Below are 19,729 nucleotides of genomic sequence, written 5' to 3'. Positions count from 1 at the left end.
GTATTTGGTAATTTTTGGGAAAAAACTTTGGGAAATTTCATTTTTTATGCATTCAAATTGATTCATTTAGTGTTTATTAATGTAATTAAGTAATTTATGGCTAGATTCGAGTGGGTTGGAGGTGGAATTATGGGGTAAAGCCATAGTTGAGGCTTGAGTTGAGTTCAAGGCATCGAGGTAAGTGTTTGGTTTAACCTTAGCATGAGGGAATAGGAGTTGAGTCTTATTTGTAACTTGCTAATTGTTGAGTACGATGTATAAGCATGGTGGCGGGTATCTATACATTGGTGTCTAGCATGACCGTGAGTCCTTATTTTGCAAATAGTTTGGTTGTTGTTATGCCTTCCATGTTTAATTGATGACTTCTATATGTTGTAAAGATCTTGTGAAAGAAATTGTAATCTTTAAACTTCGTGGAGCGTTGGCTCGAGTTGAATTACAAATTGTGAAGGTATATGAGATGAATAAATCCTTAGAGCGTTGGCTCAAGTGACAATGTGAACTATGAGATGAAAGTGAAAGAAAGAGAAAGAGTTATTGATATTTGCCCTTGCCGGGACGTTGAGATTAGTGATGTGTTCCCTTGCCGGGATTTTCGTTATTGTTTATTTATTCTCTTGCCCTTGTTTGTGATTGTTGATTGGGTGAGGAAGAGTGTTAAAGCACTAAGGGTGATGCCGTGCATTGTTTTTTTATGGTAAGGAAAGAGTGTAAAGCACGAAGGGTGATGTCGTGCATTATTTGCTTATTATGAAAAAGAGTGTTAAAGCACGAAGGGTGATGCCGTGCCGCACGATGTACCATTCCGTGCCGATTCTATTGATATATGTGAGGAATGAGAGTAAAAGCACGAAGGGTGATGCCGTGCACATGTTTCTGCTTGGTGAGGACGAGAGTAAAAGCACGAAGGGTGATGTCGTGCACTGGTTGAATTCTGTTTCATTATATACTATTGAGTTGTGCTGTATTCCTTTATTACTGGACGACTCTTATTTGGAATTTATTATACTCCCCACGACATGTTTCCCCTCCCCTATTGTTTATCTGTTTTGTATTTCGATTCCGCTGTATATATATATATATATATATATATATATATATATATATATATATATGAAATTGCACAGGTTTATGTGGTAGTCTGGTCTAGCCTCGTCACTACTTCGCCGGGGTTAGGCTAGACACTTACCAGCACATGGGGTCGGTTGTGCTGATGCTACACTCTGTGCATTTTTTTGCACAGGCCGAGGTTTCGAGCAGCAGCAGCAGCATTAGCACGGGAGCAGGCTTTCAGTATCGTGAGACCCGAGGTAGCTTGCAGGCGTCTGCAGGCCCGGCGTCTCTCTCTTATTCTCCCTTTTAGACTATTGCCTCTTTGTATTCGAGACAAACAGCTTATGTGTTATTTTCAGACCCTTGTATTTAGAAATTCTTAGCAGTTCGTGAGCATTGTGACACCAGTCTTGGGTAGAGGCCTATATTGACTACTCCGTGTTTTATTCAGTTTCTATAATTAAGACTTCCACTATTAATTAGTTTTGTTGTTCTATATTGTTGTCATAAATTGTTAAAAAGAATTGTTTATTAATGGAAAAGTAATCAAAATGGCTTGCCTAGCTACTACGAGTAGGCTCCATCACGACCCCCGAGGGTGGGAAATTCGGGTCGTGACAGCATATTGAGCCGAAGATTTTTGAAAAAGCTTTAAGCAAAAACTATTGAATCCAACAAAAAACTTCAGCTAATTAAATGCTGAAGTGTTTGGAAATATACTAAAAAACTTCAGCACATTGGGCCGAAGTTGTCTGAAAAAGCTTAAGACAAAAACTATTGAATCCAATAGAAAAACTTCAGCTTAGCATGTGCTGAAGTTTTTGGAAATGTACTACAAAACTTCAGCAAATTGGCCGAAGTTTCTTGAAAAAGCTTTAAGACAAAAACTTTACCATGTTTTGGTATTTTTTTTTAAGTTGATACTTGTCTTTTTTGCATTTACTATCTACTTTTTTGCATTTACTATCAACTACTTCATCTTTCATTTAAGTTACATTTCTTTTTACTATAGAAAAACTGTGGGGATGAAGTTACATTTCTTTTTGCATTTACAACATACTTGTTTTTACCACCTACTTATCTTGTTTCATTCAATTTCTCTGAACGTAAAACAGTAAAAACAGCTGAAAAGTTACTTTTACATTTATAGATATTAAATTTATTAGGTGAACTCTTTGTCTATATTAACAATCTCTTCACTTGAAAATTCTATAGTCATTCATAGACTTCTATCATATTTCTTTAAATTTATATTCATCCTTAGTCTTTTGTTTAAAGAAAAAATGTCTGGTGCAAGCGGAAGTGGAAAGCCTAATATGGATGAAATTGTGATGAAGTGGCAGAGTTTAAAGTGTGAGTGGTACAATAACAAACCGATGGCTAATCTTATGCTTTTGTGGGATGAAATAAAGGCTGATTGGGAGAGAATCAGACCAAAGCTCTGTGCCAATCAATCATTTCAGAACAGGCTTAACATGAAACGTAGTTGTGGAGATAATTCAACCTCGTTCGACAAGGTTGTGCAGTAGTTTGATAGTTTTCAGTTTCCCAGCTGGAACGCCTATTCCAAGCTGCAAAACAACCTGAAGACTCTTCTTCCTCTTATGGACAGAGTAATCGTCGAACAAAGTCAGCTGCGTGATGAATTCAACAAGTTGAAGATTGATCTTCTTGGATTCAGTGGTCTTTTGCCCGACTACCTATAGTTATCTCCGATAGTGATGATGATGAGATATTTAGAGAAATTAAGGAGTACTGTGATGATGATGATGATGATGGTGATTGTTAGTGTTTGTAATCCTTTTTTTATGTTCCAATGCTATGCTTTTTGTTTACTTCAGCCCATAGAGCTGAAGTTTTTAAGGTTAATTTTGTATAACTTCAGCCCAGAGAGCTGAAGTTTTGTTTGTAATATGTGTGTTGTTCTGACCTCTTTTTATATCAATGTAATTGTCACCCTCTTTGTTGATATTTGCTTTATACTTCTTAGTTGCTTAGAGATGCTACAGCTTTTGTTTGTACATGCGTTTCTTTTTGTGTGCTATACACATATGTGTGTGTGTGAGAGTGTTTGTATGTGTGTGTGTGTGTGTTTGTTTAAGGATATATATTTCACATACTGTAACCTGAAGTTTTTTCTCGCAGAAGTCATTGCGTACTTTTTTAATATGCAACCAAACCTGTAAGCCTGCGCAATAAAAATGAGTGATTTGTACTTTAGCAGTATATAAAATTGTCCAAGAGTTATTTTTTTATTCCTATGAAAAAAATCACATTTCAATTATGTCATATAATAAAGAAAGTCTAAATTCAGACCAAGGATTATTGATGCTTGGAGTATTTTCAGTGTGTTTCTTAGAATATGGATGAGGTGCTGGAGAAGACAAGCAAGTTGTTCTATTATGCCCAACTTGTTTACTTCGACTGCATTTGGTAGACTTGAATGGTACTGATGATTCACTCGCAGGTATATGCCTCTTCTTTTGTCTTCTTCCTTGTAAAATCTCTACATCGGGAGGTTTTGTGATCTCAGATTGTACATTTTGTGGTATTTCCCATGATTTTTGATCTCCCACGGTATTCACATGTCCTTCATATGTTTTCAACCATGTTTCCCTTGAATACCAATTTGAGCAGTAATCAGATTTCTGCAAATATCTCTTATTAATAGCAGCAATTACATGTGGACGGGGCAATTCATCAAGTTGGAATTCCAGGCAGTCACAAGTTCTCTTCTTTAAGTCCACAATGAATTCGATTCCTTCACTATTTATTCTAAACAACATTGAGTCAAGGTTGAACACCTAACAAGGAATAAAAAAATAAGACAAGCTATATTAGTGTATTTTTGCTTCAAAAAGAAAAAGTATGAAATTTTTTAAATGTAAGCAGTAAATCAGTGCAACAGATATAAAAAGCTGAAGTTAATAAATATACTACAAACATTTTGCAAGCTAAGTCCATCTTCTTAGTCATCTCTTCTTCTGCCCATATTGATACTCTGTGAAAAGTTTCATTTGCCTTTTTTCTCCGTTCGTAAAACCACTCTCCCAACTTTTCTTGGATGAAATCTAACATTCTTAAAATAGACATTTCTCTCCCTTTTAGTAAAACGGAATTCATTGATTCTACCATGTTTGTTGTTAGCATATCATAACGTACGCCGTGGGTAACCGACGATCGAGCCCATCTCTCGGGAGGCTCTTCCATTATGTAATTGTATGTTTTCTTGTCAATACTTTTGATTTGGGACATTAACTGATTAAAATCTTCACGTTTGTATGACCTTGCAGCACTTTGAAAAAGATTTATTACCGTGGCTTTTGCATGTCTTTGCTTTAAATTTTTCTCAAAGTGATAGAGGCAGATACCATGGTGAGCTTCAGGAAAAAACTCTTCTAATACCATTTGCGATCAATTGGTTTCTATCTGACAAGAAAACCAGTTCACGACGAACTTGAATTGCTTTTCTCATTTCCCCAAAGAACCAAATGTATGCCTCATTGTTTTCTGAATCTGCTACACCAAAACATAAAGGAAAGATTTGATTGTTTGCATCCTTTGATACAGCAACAAATAGAACACCACGATATTTTGACTTCAAAAACGTTGCATCTACTGCAATAACAGGTCTACAGTAGGACCAACCAGCTAGTGATGCCGCAGGAGCAAAGAACAAGTAAGCAAATCTGTACATTGAAACACAGAAAAACAAATTATAAGGTTTGAAGTTTTTCAAATAGTAACATTTGAAACTTCAAGCTGATGGTTAGCATTGTTTTGCTTTCCTATTTTGCGCATCTCTTTTTATGGCATGTGTACAGTTCCTGGGTTTTTTGGCCTCCATCATGTGTAGGTATGAAGGAAGAATCTGGTCGTTCTCTTCAGGTGTTCCCCTTATGCAAGCAACAGCTTTTTGAATAGCACGCCATGGCCTTGTTGATAACCAATGTCAATTTCAAATTTCTTTTCATTTCATTTTCTACAAAGGCTGGTGTAACCTCTATCTTTTTGTCTCGAACATGTTCTATAATTTATTCACTTATAAAATTTGATGTAGCATGCTTCTTATCTGATTTTCTTGCATCAATCGAGCATTCATGGATATTTATGATATTTTTATCACCCTCAACAGTGTGGAATGTTTTATCCTGGTAGCACGTACATTCCAACACATTTTGCCACGATGCATTTCAGCTCGTATCTCTTGGAACATGATCTAACAGCAGTGAATTCAACTTTCTGGTTTATCTCCAAGCTGCAGAAAATTTAGTCATGTTTTGTTGTTCTCAAAGATTGATCCAACTCTTACTTCCTCAGGCAACACATCGTGCCTAAGTATTTTACATGGTGGAGATTCTTTCACCTTTCTCCTCACTCTTTTTCTTGATTTCTGAGAAGTACAAGAACTTTCAGCAATTTCTTCAATTCTATCTGATGTTATCGGTATAAGCTCCATGTTTACTTCATCTTCATTGTTGCTTATCATTGCAGAAGGTAACAAAAAGGTTTGTTGGATTGTGTGTTGGTTGTCAATTTGCATTATTAGTTGTCCTTCTTCTTCTTGGTCATCGACAAACTGGTATGAATTTATTAAAGGAGGGGGTAATTGTTGCAGCACTATGCATTCTGAAGTAGCTGTAATGTTAGAAGGTTGTTGCCCGTTGTCTACTTCCATTATTGGCTGTCGTACTTCATGTTGATAGTCAGCAAAAGGTTCTGAATCTAACGCATATGCAAGAGATTGGTTGAATGCTGCAATTCTGAAGGTTGTATTTTTTTGATGACGAAATGGCAATTCTTGTAGGCTGAATCAGTTGTAAGCAAATGCATACACGTACTGAGTTCTTCATCTGAAGTTACAAGCATTCCTTTGCTTGTATTTAGTTTGATATCAAACCATACTTTTAATGCATATCTGGTTGAATCAATATTTGCAACTTCACTAATTTTCTTCAGGAAACTATTGAATGATATGTCCTTATTAAGTAGAACAAGTTTTGTATCATGATCCAAGTATTTGTAATCAGGAGTCCAACTCCCATTGAAAGTTATAACAACGCAAATCGGATTCATCCTGTAGACTGTAGTTTTGGTTAAAAGTCATAACAAAAGTGTCAAATGTAGGACAAAAACTTCAGCTCATCACTAAATACACTAAATAAACAAAAGCTTTACGACAATACTATCGAGTCTAGGACAAAAACTTCAGCTTATCAAGTGCTGAAGTTTTTAGAAATGAACTAAATAACTTCAGCACATTGAGCTGAAGTTATTTGAAAAAGCTTTAGGACAAAAACTATCGAGTGCAGGAGAAAAACTTCAGCTTATCAAGTGCTGAAGTTTTTAGAAATGAACTAAATAACTTCAGCACATTGAGCTGAAGTTATTTGAAAAAGCTTTTGGACAGAACCTATCGAGTGCAGGAGTAAAACTTCAGCTTATCAAGTGCTGAAGTCTTTAGAAATGAACTAAATAACTTCAGCACATTGAGCTGAAGTTATTTGAAAAAGCTTTAGCAGAAAAACTATCGAGTGCAGGAGAAAAACTTCAGCTTATCAAGTGCTGAAGTTTTTTGAAATGAACTAAATAACTTCAGCATATTGAGCTGAAGTTTTAGAAAATGAATTCAACAAACTTGAGCACGTTTCAGCATTAATTGCATAGTACACAGGAGTGAACATAATAAAGACAATTAAAGTAGTAATTATATTCCGTTGGGGTTATGTGTTAGTGTAATAATTACATTCCTATCACATTCATGCATGCTTTTCTTTAGACAACGTTTAAAATTTCTCTTTGCCTTTTCATATACCACGCACAAGTTTTTTTTCCCTATAAAAGCACGCTATACTTTGAGAGTTTATTCACTCAAACAAATATATTCTAGCAGACATAATATACAAAAAGGAGAAAAATTAATGCTGTCATCAGGCAAATAGTAGAAGAAATCAAGAAAGACATTATAGAGGCCTTTGAGGTGAAACTGGATGAGCTCATAGACAAATACGACAGGGAGCTCGAAGAAATCAACAACAAGCTCGATACGCTTGTGATGTATGCAAGATTTGATAATCTTGCTGATGAAGATGCTCGTCCATCTGGTAGTGACAACGACGATGACGACGACGATGATGATAATATGGACAATTAGTTTTTCTTTTTGTTACTTTTGTCATTTTGTTATTTTTGTCATTTTGTTATTTATGTAAATTTATCGTTTTAATGTTTAATGAAATGTTAAGTTTTTGTTACAAGTTTTTTGTGCGTTTTTTCTAATATTAGTTCTATTCAATATCAATTTTTAATTTAGCCAGTGTAGGAGGAAAACTTCAGCTCCTCCTGCTGAAGTTTTTAAATAATAACTAAAAAACTTCAGCACCTAGGCCGAAGTTTTTGGTGTAATATGATTTTTTAATTTAGCCAGTGTAGGAGGAAAACTTCAGCTCCTCCTTCTGAAGTTTTTAAGTAATAAGTAAAAGACTTCAGCACCTAGGCCGAAGTTTTTTGATGCAATATGAATTTTTAATTTAGGCAATGTAGGAGGAAAACTTCAGCTCCGCCTGCTGAAGTTTTTAAGTAATAACTAAAAAACTTAAGCAACTATGCCAAAGTTTTTTGATGTAGTATGAATTTTTACTTTATGTTTTATTATTTTTTAGCCAGTGCACGAGGAAAACTTCAGCTTTTAATTATTAACAAAAAAACTTCAGCAACTATGCTGAAGTTTTAAAACAATCATATAATATTTTAATATAATTTCTTCTTCGATGTGTTATTTGCCAGCTCGTTAACTAAATAACTTCAGCTTAGAATGTTAGAATTCATCGTCAAATAGATTTAGAATTGCAAATTCAGCATATAATTCAATCAATCAATCAGAAAACATATAATTCAAAAACTATTTTTGAATTCTGGAGATGAATTTGAATACTTACAATGTATTTGAATTTGAATTTGAATTTGGAATTTGAATATGGAATTTGAATGCGAGACGCGATCTCCGGAGAGACGGACTGATGGAGGAGATACGGAGGAGATCTGGAATTTGAATATGGGAATATGGAGGAGAGACAGACCTTTATATGTTTTGGAAGGGGTATAATGGTCATATTATTACGAATTTTTTGTTAGTTGGTTACGAAATCAATAGTTTTTAAAAACAGGGTATAAGTTAAAAGGTGACATAAAAATAGGGTACGGCCGCAAATCGCCCAAATACTCATATGTTATTACACGACATGTGGGCTTTATTAGCCAATGAACTGCCGAGGTTTATTTGGCCCAATTCTTTCCTTTTATGTTGATTTTTAGTAACATGAAACCAATTATTTTGATTATCAATTTCGTTTAGCTCTAGTATCCGGACAGTGATGGCATGAGCCTCATGAGCCTATCAGAAACATAAAAGTAGTATATGCTTATATACTACTCCTCTTTCAAAATTAGATAAAGCAATCATGTTAAAATCATAATGGCTAGCCCATGATCTTTTCCGTGATCAAACAGGATTAACAAAATGCTTCAACTAACATTTAAAGAGAAAAAGAAACTTCAAATTATCAGTTACATAGTTACATGCTTGAGCCATACATAAAAATGTTAAAAGCGCTTAAACAAACTCATAAAATGAATTCAACTCTATTCCAGCAGTCTAACAGGTTCAAATCTTCAGTTATTGTTAAGCGAAATCTGCATTACAAAAGGTTCAAGAGTTACCTGTATTGCAGAGAATCAAAAATACAACAGCGAAAACGACCAGAAAACAGCAAAAACAAGAGCAGAAACAACAACAACCAACAGCAAACTTTTAAACCCGATGCGAACCAGAAACTCAAACCAAAAGCTCAGCGACTTAGGAAAGGAAGAAAGAACTCACAAACTTCAAATTTTCAGCTTACTTTTTGATGTTCAGCTGCTGATTTTTTCTCAAGTTTTTGTGTTTTTTTTAGTGTAAAAGATGATGGCTAAGTGTATCCTAGAGTGTGTTAAAATGAGCTCTTAAGTAGGAAATAAAAGCACATTTTGGACAAATTTTGGTTTACCAAAAGTTTGTCCAAAAGGACTAACTTTTGCTACCAAATACCTGTCCAAAAGATATACTTTTTTGTGCTAAAAGTCTGTTCAAGGACTGTCCAAAAGGGGAAAGGACAGTCCTTCAACAACTGTGGCAGAAGCATGAGTTAAAAGGATACTTTCAGCCACTCTAACACTAAAAGTAAGCTACTAAAGTACCCTAATGCATGATTGAACTAACTAATCTTCAACTTTTAACCAAATAACTGTACCACCCCATGTTTTTTTAAAACCAAGACACAAGAAACCATATAACTAGACTGAAGTTATCAACCAAACAGACAAACATAAGTTTCTAAGTAACAACTAGATTAACAACACTTCAGCATAATTCAAAAAGTAAGCTAGAACCAAACAACCTAGTTAAAACATAAACTTAATTGCAATAATGGTTACAACCTAACGGAATTGGTTATCAACTAATTAGAACATCAAACTAACTAAAACTCATAGTAACTAAACCAAACAGGTAATCGAGATCAACACAATGTGATGACCCAAAAGGTCATCACTTGTGTTGCAATGAAATTCTACGTTCCGAGGCCTTAAAAACCTCCCTTAGCATCACCTCAATTTGCGTGCGCAGTCCGGGCGCGTAGCCGGAAAGCTTAAATGTGAAAATCTATGAAAAAATGATAAGTTTTGACTGTAAAATGAATAAATTTGACTTCAGTCAATATTTTAGGTAAACGGACCCAGACTCATGATTTGACGGTCCCGGAGGGTCCATAGGAAAATATGGGACTTGGGCGCATGCCCGGAATCGAATTCCGCGGTCCCAAGCCCGAGAAATAAATTTTTAAAGAAAATTGTTTTCTGAAATTGTTTAAAGAAATTTGAAATGAAATTTGCTCAAAACATGAAGGTATCGGGCCCGTATTTTGGTTCCGGCGCCCGGTACAGGTCTTATATATGATTTAAGACATTTCTGTGGAATTTGGTGAAAAACGGATGTCATTTGACGTGATTCGGACTTAAATTGCAAAAAAAAATTGATGTTTTGCGAAGTTTGAGAAAATTCTTTGATTTTGAGGTTTAATTCGTTGTTATTGAGGTTATTTGGGTGATTTGATTACACGAATAAGTCAGTAGGATATTTTTGAGGTTTTGTGTGCACTTGGTTTGGAGTTCCAAGGGCTCGGGTGAGTTTCGGGTAGGTCCCGGGATGTCTTAGGCTTAGAAACATAGTTGTTGCAGGTTCAGAGAAGTGCAAACCTCTGAACCCGCAGTGCTGACCGCAGTAGTTTTTGTGCTGTCCGCACTGGTGACTGTGCGGCCGCAGTTGATTTGTGCGGTCCGCACAGATTCACTGATCCGACTTCGGAAGCTCATATCTTTTGATCTACAAGGAATTTGGGGATGATTCAAAACAAAAGTTGTAGATCGTTGAATTATTATAATAGGCATTTAGACATCTGTAGAGAAAGTTATGGCCAAAATACTAAGACCTGTCACTGCAAAACACAAGTAGTGCTGTGCGGCCGCAGATGATTTTGTGCGGTCCGCACAGGGCATCTGAGAATAGTATATTTAGACGGGATTTTCAGTTAATTTTTATTTTTTTAAACCCCAAAAACATAAGAGGCGATTTTTCAAACAACCTTTCTTCTCAAAAATGTTGGTAAGTGATTTCTAACTCATTTTCTTCACTCCTTAACATCTTTTAACATGATTTCAACTCAAAATCAATGATTTTCATGGGGGAAATTGGGTGTTTTGGGTAGAACCTAGATTTTTCAAAAATTGAGGATTTGGACCTCGATTTGAGGTTCGATTTCAAAATAAATTATATATTTGAGTTCGTGGGGGAATGAGTAATCGGGTTTTGGTTCGAAGGATTTTGACCATGTGGGCCCGAGGGCGATTTTGACTTTTTGGGTAAAACTGTGGAAAATCCATTTTCATGCATTCAAATTGATTTATTTAGCGTTTATTGATATAATTAAGTAACTTGTGACTAGATACGAGCGAATTGGTGGTAGAATCAAGGGGTAAAGCTATAATTGAATCGTGAATTGTGTTCATGGCATCGAGGTAAGTGTTTGGTCTAACCTTAGCTTGAGGGATTAGGAGTCGAATCATATTTGCTATGTGATAATTGTTGAGTATGGCGTATAGGCATGGTGACGAGTATCTATACGTCGGAGTCAAGCATGCCTGTGGGTCTTATATTATGATTTTCATGACTTCGTTGTATTACCTATGCTTTAGAGGTGATTTTTATTTGTTGTGACAAGTTTGTGGAAGTAATTGTGACCTTTGAACATCGAGGAGCATTGGCTTAAGCTATATTATGAATTGTGAAAGTATATGAATTGATTGAACCCTTTGGAGCATTGGCTCAAGTGGTAAGTGAGTTGTGAAGTAAAAGTGAAAAAGAGAAAGAAGTCATTTAATTGTGCCCTTGCTGGGACATTGTTGCCTCATTAGTTATCTCCCTTGCCGGGACGTTGATATTATGTGTGACGACCCAACCCGTCGTCACGTGAGTTACAGCCCCGTTTTCCCTATTTCCTATTTCTTTATGCTTCATTATCAGTATTTGATGTGTTAGAGTTGATTTGGATTAGTTCTAGAAGGAAATGAGACACTTAGTCTCTTTAAGGAAGGTTTGTTTTGGAAAAGTCAACCGGACGTGGACTTTTGTGTTAGAGGGCTCGGATATGAATTCCGATGATTCGGTTAGCTTCGGGGGATGATTTGTGACTTAGGAGTGTGATCAAAAGTGATTTTGGAGGTCCGGAGTAGAATTAGGCTTGAATTGGCAAAGTTAGAATTTTGGCGAATTCCGGTCTATAGGTGAGATTTTGATCCGAGGGTCGGAATGGAATTCCGAGAGTTGCAGTAGCTTTGTTAGGTGATTTGGGATGTGTGTGCAAAATTTCAGGTCATTCAGAGGTGTTTTGGTTGGGTTTTTCATCGAATGCGTGTTTCGGAAGTTTTGGAAGAACTTAGGCTTGAATTCAATGAGAAATGATGGTTTTAGTGTTGTTTGAGGTGTTTTGATGATTGGAGCAAGTTTGAATAAGGCATTGGATCATGTTTGTGTTTTTGGTTGAGGTCCCGGGGGCCTCGGGGTGATTTCGGATGGCTAACGGGAAGTTTTGGCTTGTAAAACTTAAAAATTTGTTGCTGCTTCTGGTATTTACGCTCCTGCGGAAATGGGACCGCAGAAGCGGTACCGCAGGAGCAGGTGGACAGTCACAGAAGCGGGGGGAACCACAGGTGCGGATTGGGTGACCGCATCTGCAGAGACGCAGATGCGACATCATGACCGCAGATGCGGGTTTTGGAGATTTAATGAGATCCGCAAATGCGGAGCTTAGTCCGCAGAAGCGGAAGCCGCAGGTGCGTGTTTCAGACTGCAGAAGCGGAATATATCCGCAGAAGCGGTTTAATTACCGCAGAAGCGGAAGTCGCAGAGGCGGCTAAGGAGCCACAGATGCGGAAACAACTGATCAGAAAAGAGTTTTAATTCCTTCGCGAATTTTTGAAAGGGTTTCATATTTTCACTTCGGACTTGGAGAATTTGGGCAAGTTGCAGGAGAGAAATCAAGGGACTTCATTGAGGTAAGAATTTCTAAGCCTAAAACACGATTTTATGGTGCAAACACGTGAAATTAGACTGAAAACTCAAGGAATTAAAGGTTAAAAATGGTGGTTTAGGGCTTGAAACCTAAGAGAGCAAAAATGGGAATTGAGGGGTCATTTGGACTCCGATTTTTGTGTTCTTTATATGTATAGACTCGTGGCAAGATAAGGAATCCGTTGATGGTAAATTTTTTGACTTTCGAGATGTGGGCCCGGGGCTCGGGTTTTTGCTAATTTCGGGAATTTTACTATTTTTCGATTGTTTTCGATTGGGTATTTGTCCCATTAGCATATTGTGATGTATTCGTTGTGGTTTTGATCAGATTCGGTACGCGAGGAGGTTAATTCGAAAGGCAAAGGCATAGCAAGTTAGGACTTTGGCCGGCTTGAGGTTAGTAATAAATGTAAATGCTGTGTTGAGGGTTTGAAACCCCGAATTTGCACAATGTAGTACTATGTGAGGTGACTTGCACGCCGGATAACGGGCGTGGGGTAGAGCACCGTCGGGGATTGTCTCGCTTAATAAAATTACTACCTAATTGATTGTAAATTTATAACATCCTTATAAAAAATGGATTAATTGTCATAATTGGGCTTTGTGCCAACTACTTGAATCCTTCAGGGATTATTTTTACTAGTTTCTTACCATAATTATAAATATTGAACTCAGTCCTGGTATATAATACTGTTTTGTAAACTCAGCCATTTTTCTCAAAGTAGAAACTAAACTAATATTTTTAAATGAAGTTTGGGCTGAATATTTTTATGTTATTGTGCCCGAGGGGCTTATGTGATTTTAGACTGAGTATGGGATCGGGCTGCACGCCGCAGCGGTATGATATTGCTATTCATATGAGGCCGAGGGCCTGTTTAATGCCACGATATGGCTTATTATTGCGCTTGGGCCGTAAGGGGGCCCTCCCGGAGTCTGCACACCCCCAGTGAGCGCCGCCGACGATAAATAAATGGAGCGGGCTGCACGCCCCAGCGGGTACTGGAGAGTACCGGTTTATGTGTTGCATTGCATATTTAATTATCATTTATTCTTTATTCTGATGTGATAATTCTATAATTGTTTTCACTGTTTTACTGTATTATGCTACTGGTTCATGTTGCTGTGTTTATAGCTTCACTTTGTGCCTATTTGGGATTTTCTTATTCTCAGACTGTATTTATGTTTATTACTTTCTGGGTTGGAAGTACTCACATTACTCCCTGCACGTTGTGTGCAGATTCAGGCGCACCCACTGAGGCTGACTGAGATCTTTCTCTGCCTAGCATCACATTCGGGAGAATCAAGGTAGCTGCAAATTGGCGTTCGCAGTCCTGATCTTCCTTCTATTTTATTTATTTGTTTTCCACATTTCTAGAGAAACATTATGTAGTAGGTTAATATTCATGCATTAGAGGCTCAGACTTGTGACACCAGATTCTATGGGCTGAATAGTATATTATATGTTGGGCTATCCGGATGTTAGAATTTATTTCAGGATTTTCCCGCATTTAACTTGGTATTTTAGTTGTGAAAACTTATTTATCCATTGTGATTAATCGGTTAAGGTTGTCTAAATGGTCAGGCTTGCCTAGCAGTATGTTGGGCGCCATCACGACCGGGGTTGGGTCGTGACATTATGGATGTTGTTCCCTTACCGGGGTTTAAGTGTTTAATTATTGTTCCCTTGCCGGGAGTTCTATTATAATCTTGTTTATTCCCTTGCCCCATTGTTTGTGATTGTTGTTTGGGTGAGGAAGAGTGTTAAAGCACGACAGGTGATGCCGTGTGTTGTTTGTTTTGTGAGGAAAAAGTGTAAAGCACGAAGGGTGATGCCGTGTATGATTGTGAGGAAAGAGTGTAAAGCAGGAAGGGTGATGCCGTGCCGCACGATGTACCATTCCGTGTCGATTCTATTGATTATATGGTGAGGAAAGAGAGTAAAAGCACGAAGGGTGATGCCGTGCACATTTTATTATATAATTGCTTTGGTGAGGACGAGAGTAAAAGCACGAAGGGTGATGCCATGCACTTATTGATTTCTGATTCTTTATTGATGTCCGAGTTATGTTGTTTCCTTCGTTACTTGATGTCTTTTTACTTGGAATTGTTATCCCCCCCACAGTATGCTCCCCCTCCCATATTGATTGGTTATCTCTATATTTCTTTTCCGCTGTATATATATTTGAACTGCACAGATTTATTCGGTAGTCTGGTCCTAGCCTCGTCACTACTTCACCGAGGTTAGGCTAGGCACTTACCAGAACATGGAGTCGGTTGTGCTGATACTACACTCTGCACTATGTGTAGATCCCGGAGCAGCTTTTGGACAGTAGTTGGAGGCTTCCTTCAGTCCACCCGGAGACCTAAGGTAGACCTGCAGGCGTCCGCAGGCCCTGGCGTCTCCCTCTATCTCGATTTCCTGTTTCATTTTCCTTTTATTCAGAAATAATGTACTGTTATTTCTTCAGACTTTGTATATAGCAATCTTAGATAGTCTCTGACACTGTGACACGGGGTTTTGGGTGTTTGAGGTTTCAAGAGTTGTAATAGATGTGGTTTCAGATATTTAATCGTCATCTTCCGCTTAATTAATTAAAGTTCCGTTGTTTTCATGTTATCGCCTTATAATTGTTAAAAAGAAGAAATTGGATAATGAAGTAAGTAGTTAAGGATTGGCTTGCCTAGCTCTCATTAGTAGGCGCCATCACGACTCCCGAGGGTGGGAATTCTGGGTCGTGACACACAATCAACAAGTAATCAATATTAACTAATGGTTTTATTTCAACCGTGTAATTTGGTCACTTGTGTTAATGCTGTGTTGGTGTGTTTCAACATTATTGTTGTTGTTGAAAACAGTCTCTCTATCTCCGCAGGTAGGGGTAAGGTCTGCGCACACACAATCCTTATCAGACCCCACATATGAGATTATACTGGGTTTATTACTGTTGTTGTGGTTGTTGTTGGTTTGTTTCAACATTGTAATTTGGTCACTTGTGTTAATGCTTGTAAATAATTTCTCTATTACGGAAAAAGAATGATAATGGATTCTTAGCCACGAATATAGTGAGATGGAAGAAATCCCTCCCCTTTTGGGTTTGACCCCTATGAACGAAGTCCAAACAAGGATTAACTTCTTACTTCTCGAGCAATAGTTCCACGATCGCGACCAGCAACCGAAGGACGTTTTCTTCTCTGCCCTCTCCTCTTCAAAGGCCAAGGGGGGCTTTGGTAGCTTTTCGCCAATGGATCACTTAGTCGAAATAACCGGGCTTAGGTTGATGCAGAATAAGTTATTTTTTCCCTGTTTTCATGGAGATTCCTGGATCGGACCCCTTAAGTGGACTGTACACGACCCGAATTTGAATTCATCGGGCTAGTAAATTTTTAATACAAGATAGTTAAGAGAGAAATAACTTAAAGAGAGCTATGAAATTTTTCTATTTTCTTTTAATATGTTTTTAAATATTTTTTTTGGAAATTTCCCAGGAAACCCTCAGGCGTCACGCTTCGGGTGTGGACTGGGCAATCTACTCACTGCACAATAGCTTGCAAACTACATAGGAGATGTAAATTGCATTAGACAAACTCAATGCGACAAGCTCTGACTGAGAAGACTACTGGTGAGGGGAATCGATCCACGATCCCCATGTGGGAAGCCACTCACCCAACGAACTCGTGAAAAAATAGGAGAGAGAAAGATTAGGAAAGGAGAAAGTTACATCTAAATACTATAGTAAGACAAAATTGCAACCTTTAAAGAAACGATAAAGACTCCGGTTTTAAAGCATCTTTTATAGTATTAATTATAAAAGTTACTAGGCTATGATTATTCCACGTGTTATTACCTATATAACCAAACAAGTAACAAAAAACATAACTTACATCCAAATCTTGACTCACTCCATATTCTCATTCTTTCTCCAAAAAAATGTCCAATTATCATATTGCTGTTCTAGCATTCCCATTTGCAACACATGCTGGTCTTTTACATGGACTTGTCCAAAGGCTAGCAAATGCATTACCTAATGTGACATTCACATTTTTCAACACTTCTAAATCAAATTCTTTAATTTTCTCCAACCAAACCAATCCACATTGTACTAACCTTAAGCCCTTTGATATCTCCGATGGCGTACCTGAGGGGTACGCGATCGGAGAAGGAGGAATTGAGGAGCTTATAGGGTTGTTTTTTAAATCCGCAAAAAATAATTTTCAGAATGCTATAACAACTGCTGAGGATGAAACGGGAAAAAAAATTACGTGCGTTATCGCGGATGCGTTTATATGGTTTTCCGGCGAGATTGCGGAGGAATTAGGCGTTGATTGGATTCCTGTTTGGACTTCTGCGGCAGGATCACTGTCTGTCCATATTTACACTGATTTTATTAGAGAAAATGTTGGGGTCCAAGGTATATTTTTTCTGTTTTGTTATAAGTAAATAAATGAATAATACATTAATAAATAAAAAAATAAAAAAAAATAAAGGCAGTTGGCGGTGCACGAAGCATCCCGCGTTTACGCAGGATCTGGGGACCCAGTGAGATGTAATGTAGGCAGCCTACCCTAATACAAGCATAAGTGGCTGATTCCACTGCTCGAACCCGTGACTTATAGGTCACAGGGAGACAACTTTATTGTTGCTCCAAGGCACCCCTTCAATATATTAATAAATAATGTAGAAAAATATAGAAACATGTTATTAATTTGACAACAAATACATTAAGTTATCTCTGTGTGACCTATAGATTACGGGTTCGAGCCATGTAATCAATCACTGATGTAGGCTGTCTACCTGGCATCACTTGGGTTGCGACCTTTTCCCGAACCCTATGTAAATGCGAGATATTTTGAACTGCCTTTTTTGAATCTTTTCATGTTGACTACTAAAGTTGGGATCAGAAGTAATTTAAGATTGTATCTAAAGAGATTGGGTCAGGCTAAGAAAAAAAACAAATTTAGGTGAAGGAAATACTTAACGAGAGACTTATTTTCCCCATTCTTTATATAGTATGACTTTTCCTATTGATTTTAATAGCGAGTAGTTTCATTATTTTAAGAATTTTGATATAGTTACACTATATGTAGAAAGACGATTTCAAGTATATATATTTAATGAGTTTTTTAACACAAACACTGTTTAAGCAAAAGTTACTGGTTCGCCGAACCCGTAGCTCAACTTCTGTCTCTGCCCTTGCATCTAATGTATGGATTAGATCGTGGCAAAAATTATTAAATGATGGTTATTGCATGAGAAACTTATTTGAAATTGAAACGTAGTTATTATTGTTATATTCCGTTTATTTATTATGAAGTATTATATTTACGTATAACAAAAAGATTAATTTCTTCACAGGAATTGCTGGACGTGAAGATGAAATTGTGAAATTTATTCCTGGATTTTCCGAACTAAGGCTTGGTGATTTGCCTAGTGGAGTTATATTTGGAGATTTAGAATTACCATTTTCTCAAATGCTTCACAAAATGGGCAAAACCATAACAAAAGCCAATGCCTTGCCAATAAATTCGTTTGAAGAATTAGACCCTCCAATTGTTGAAAATCTCAAGTCCAAATTCAAGAATTTTCTAAATGTTGGTCCTTTTAATTTAACCTCACCACCACCCTCAGCAAATATTATAGACAAAAATGGTTGTATTGAATGGCTAGATAATCAAGAACCAAATTCTGTGGCTTATATTGGATTTGGCACAGTTGCAACACCACCACCTAATGAGTTAATATCTATGGGTGAAGCACTTGAAGAAAGTAAGACACCTTTTCTTTGGTCAATTAAAGATGATTTTATAACACATTTTCCAAAATGGTTTTTGGAAAATACAAGTGAATATGGTAAAATTGTACCATGGGCCCCACAAGTACAAGTTCTTGAACATAGTTCAATTGGGGTTTTTATAAATCATAGTGGTTGGAATTCTGTGTTGGAAAGTATAGCTTCTGGTGTGCCAATAATATGTAGGCCATTTTTTGGAGATCAACATTTGAATTCTTGGATGGTTGAGAAAGTGTGGAAAATTGGAGTGAAAATTGAAGGTGGGGTTTTTACTAAAAGTGGTACAATGGTTGCACTTGACTTGGTTTTATCAAAAAATAGAGAAGAATTGAAGCAACAAATTGGTATGTATAAAGATCTTGCTCTCAAGGCTGTTGGACCAAGTGGGAGTTCAACTGAAAATGTCAACAAATTGGTTGAGATTATCACCTCTAGCAATTGAAATTGTCCCCTTGAAAGGAAATTCAATGATTTATTTACTACTCCTATTGTTTGCAATAATTAATTCCATTTTAGTTTTTCTTTAATGGATCATCAATACTAGTCCATGTGACATTGTTTTTCTTTCTTTGGGAAAGTATCTTATTTAATTAGTCATTAATTTAATTGAAACACGTGACCTCTTAGTCATATTACCTGGAGGGATTTGGGGCTTTCCTTTTTCATTTTTAGTTTCTGTCTTTTTTAGTATTTTTTTATTCAAATAAATTGAATTCACGCGTCTAATTCGCATGATTGGCATGCACTATTGCCACAAACATGGCGTTGCCACACAAGCATGATCAACGGTCAAAGGTATTTATTAATACTCATCCTCTCAACTTTTAGTGTCTAAATGGAAAAGTTGTTAGTTTATTTACCGCGATGGAAAACTGATGCAAGTTTATGTGGCCATTAGGCCATTTTGCCTTTTTTTTTTGTAACCACGACAGCTAGGGGTGCTTATCGGGCAGATCGGGGGATAGTTACGCTTAATGATTCCGCTTATCGATTATCAGATTATAAATGTAGTAATCCGCTAGCGATCCAATAAGATAATGGACGGATTGGTATCAGAATAACGATAATCGGATGGTTTTCGGGCTGTTTATCGGCTAATCCAAATAGAATTTTTTTTAACAATCAGTACCAAACGGCCAAATACATAGTTCAAACTGTCTATATTAGTCTTTTTTAACAATCAATACTATTAGCATTGTTATCCACAAAGGTAATACTATGTCCT

The 19,729-nt window shown here is 36.9% G+C and overlaps 1 protein-coding gene across 1 annotated transcript; it reads left to right on the top strand.

The window, feature by feature from the left end:
• Nucleotides 1–16,590: 16,590 nt before the first annotated feature.
• LOC109215787 (kaempferol 3-O-beta-D-galactosyltransferase-like) lies at nucleotides 16,591–19,167 on the top strand. Its single transcript, XM_019379895.1, has 2 exons — nucleotides 16,591–17,124; nucleotides 18,069–19,167. The coding sequence occupies exons 1-2, from the start codon at nucleotides 16,644–16,646 to the stop codon at nucleotides 18,944–18,946; spliced, it is 1,359 nt and encodes a 452-aa protein (XP_019235440.1). The 5' UTR covers nucleotides 16,591–16,643; the 3' UTR covers nucleotides 18,947–19,167.
• Nucleotides 19,168–19,729: the final 562 nt, after the last annotated feature.

Source organism: Nicotiana attenuata, unplaced genomic scaffold (genome assembly GCF_001879085.1).
Source record: "Nicotiana attenuata strain UT unplaced genomic scaffold, NIATTr2, whole genome shotgun sequence".
NCBI classification, from domain to species: Eukaryota; Viridiplantae; Streptophyta; class Magnoliopsida; order Solanales; family Solanaceae; genus Nicotiana; species Nicotiana attenuata.
The sequence above is the reverse complement of the archived record's forward strand: the minus strand, read 5'-3'. Positions and strand labels throughout refer to the sequence as shown.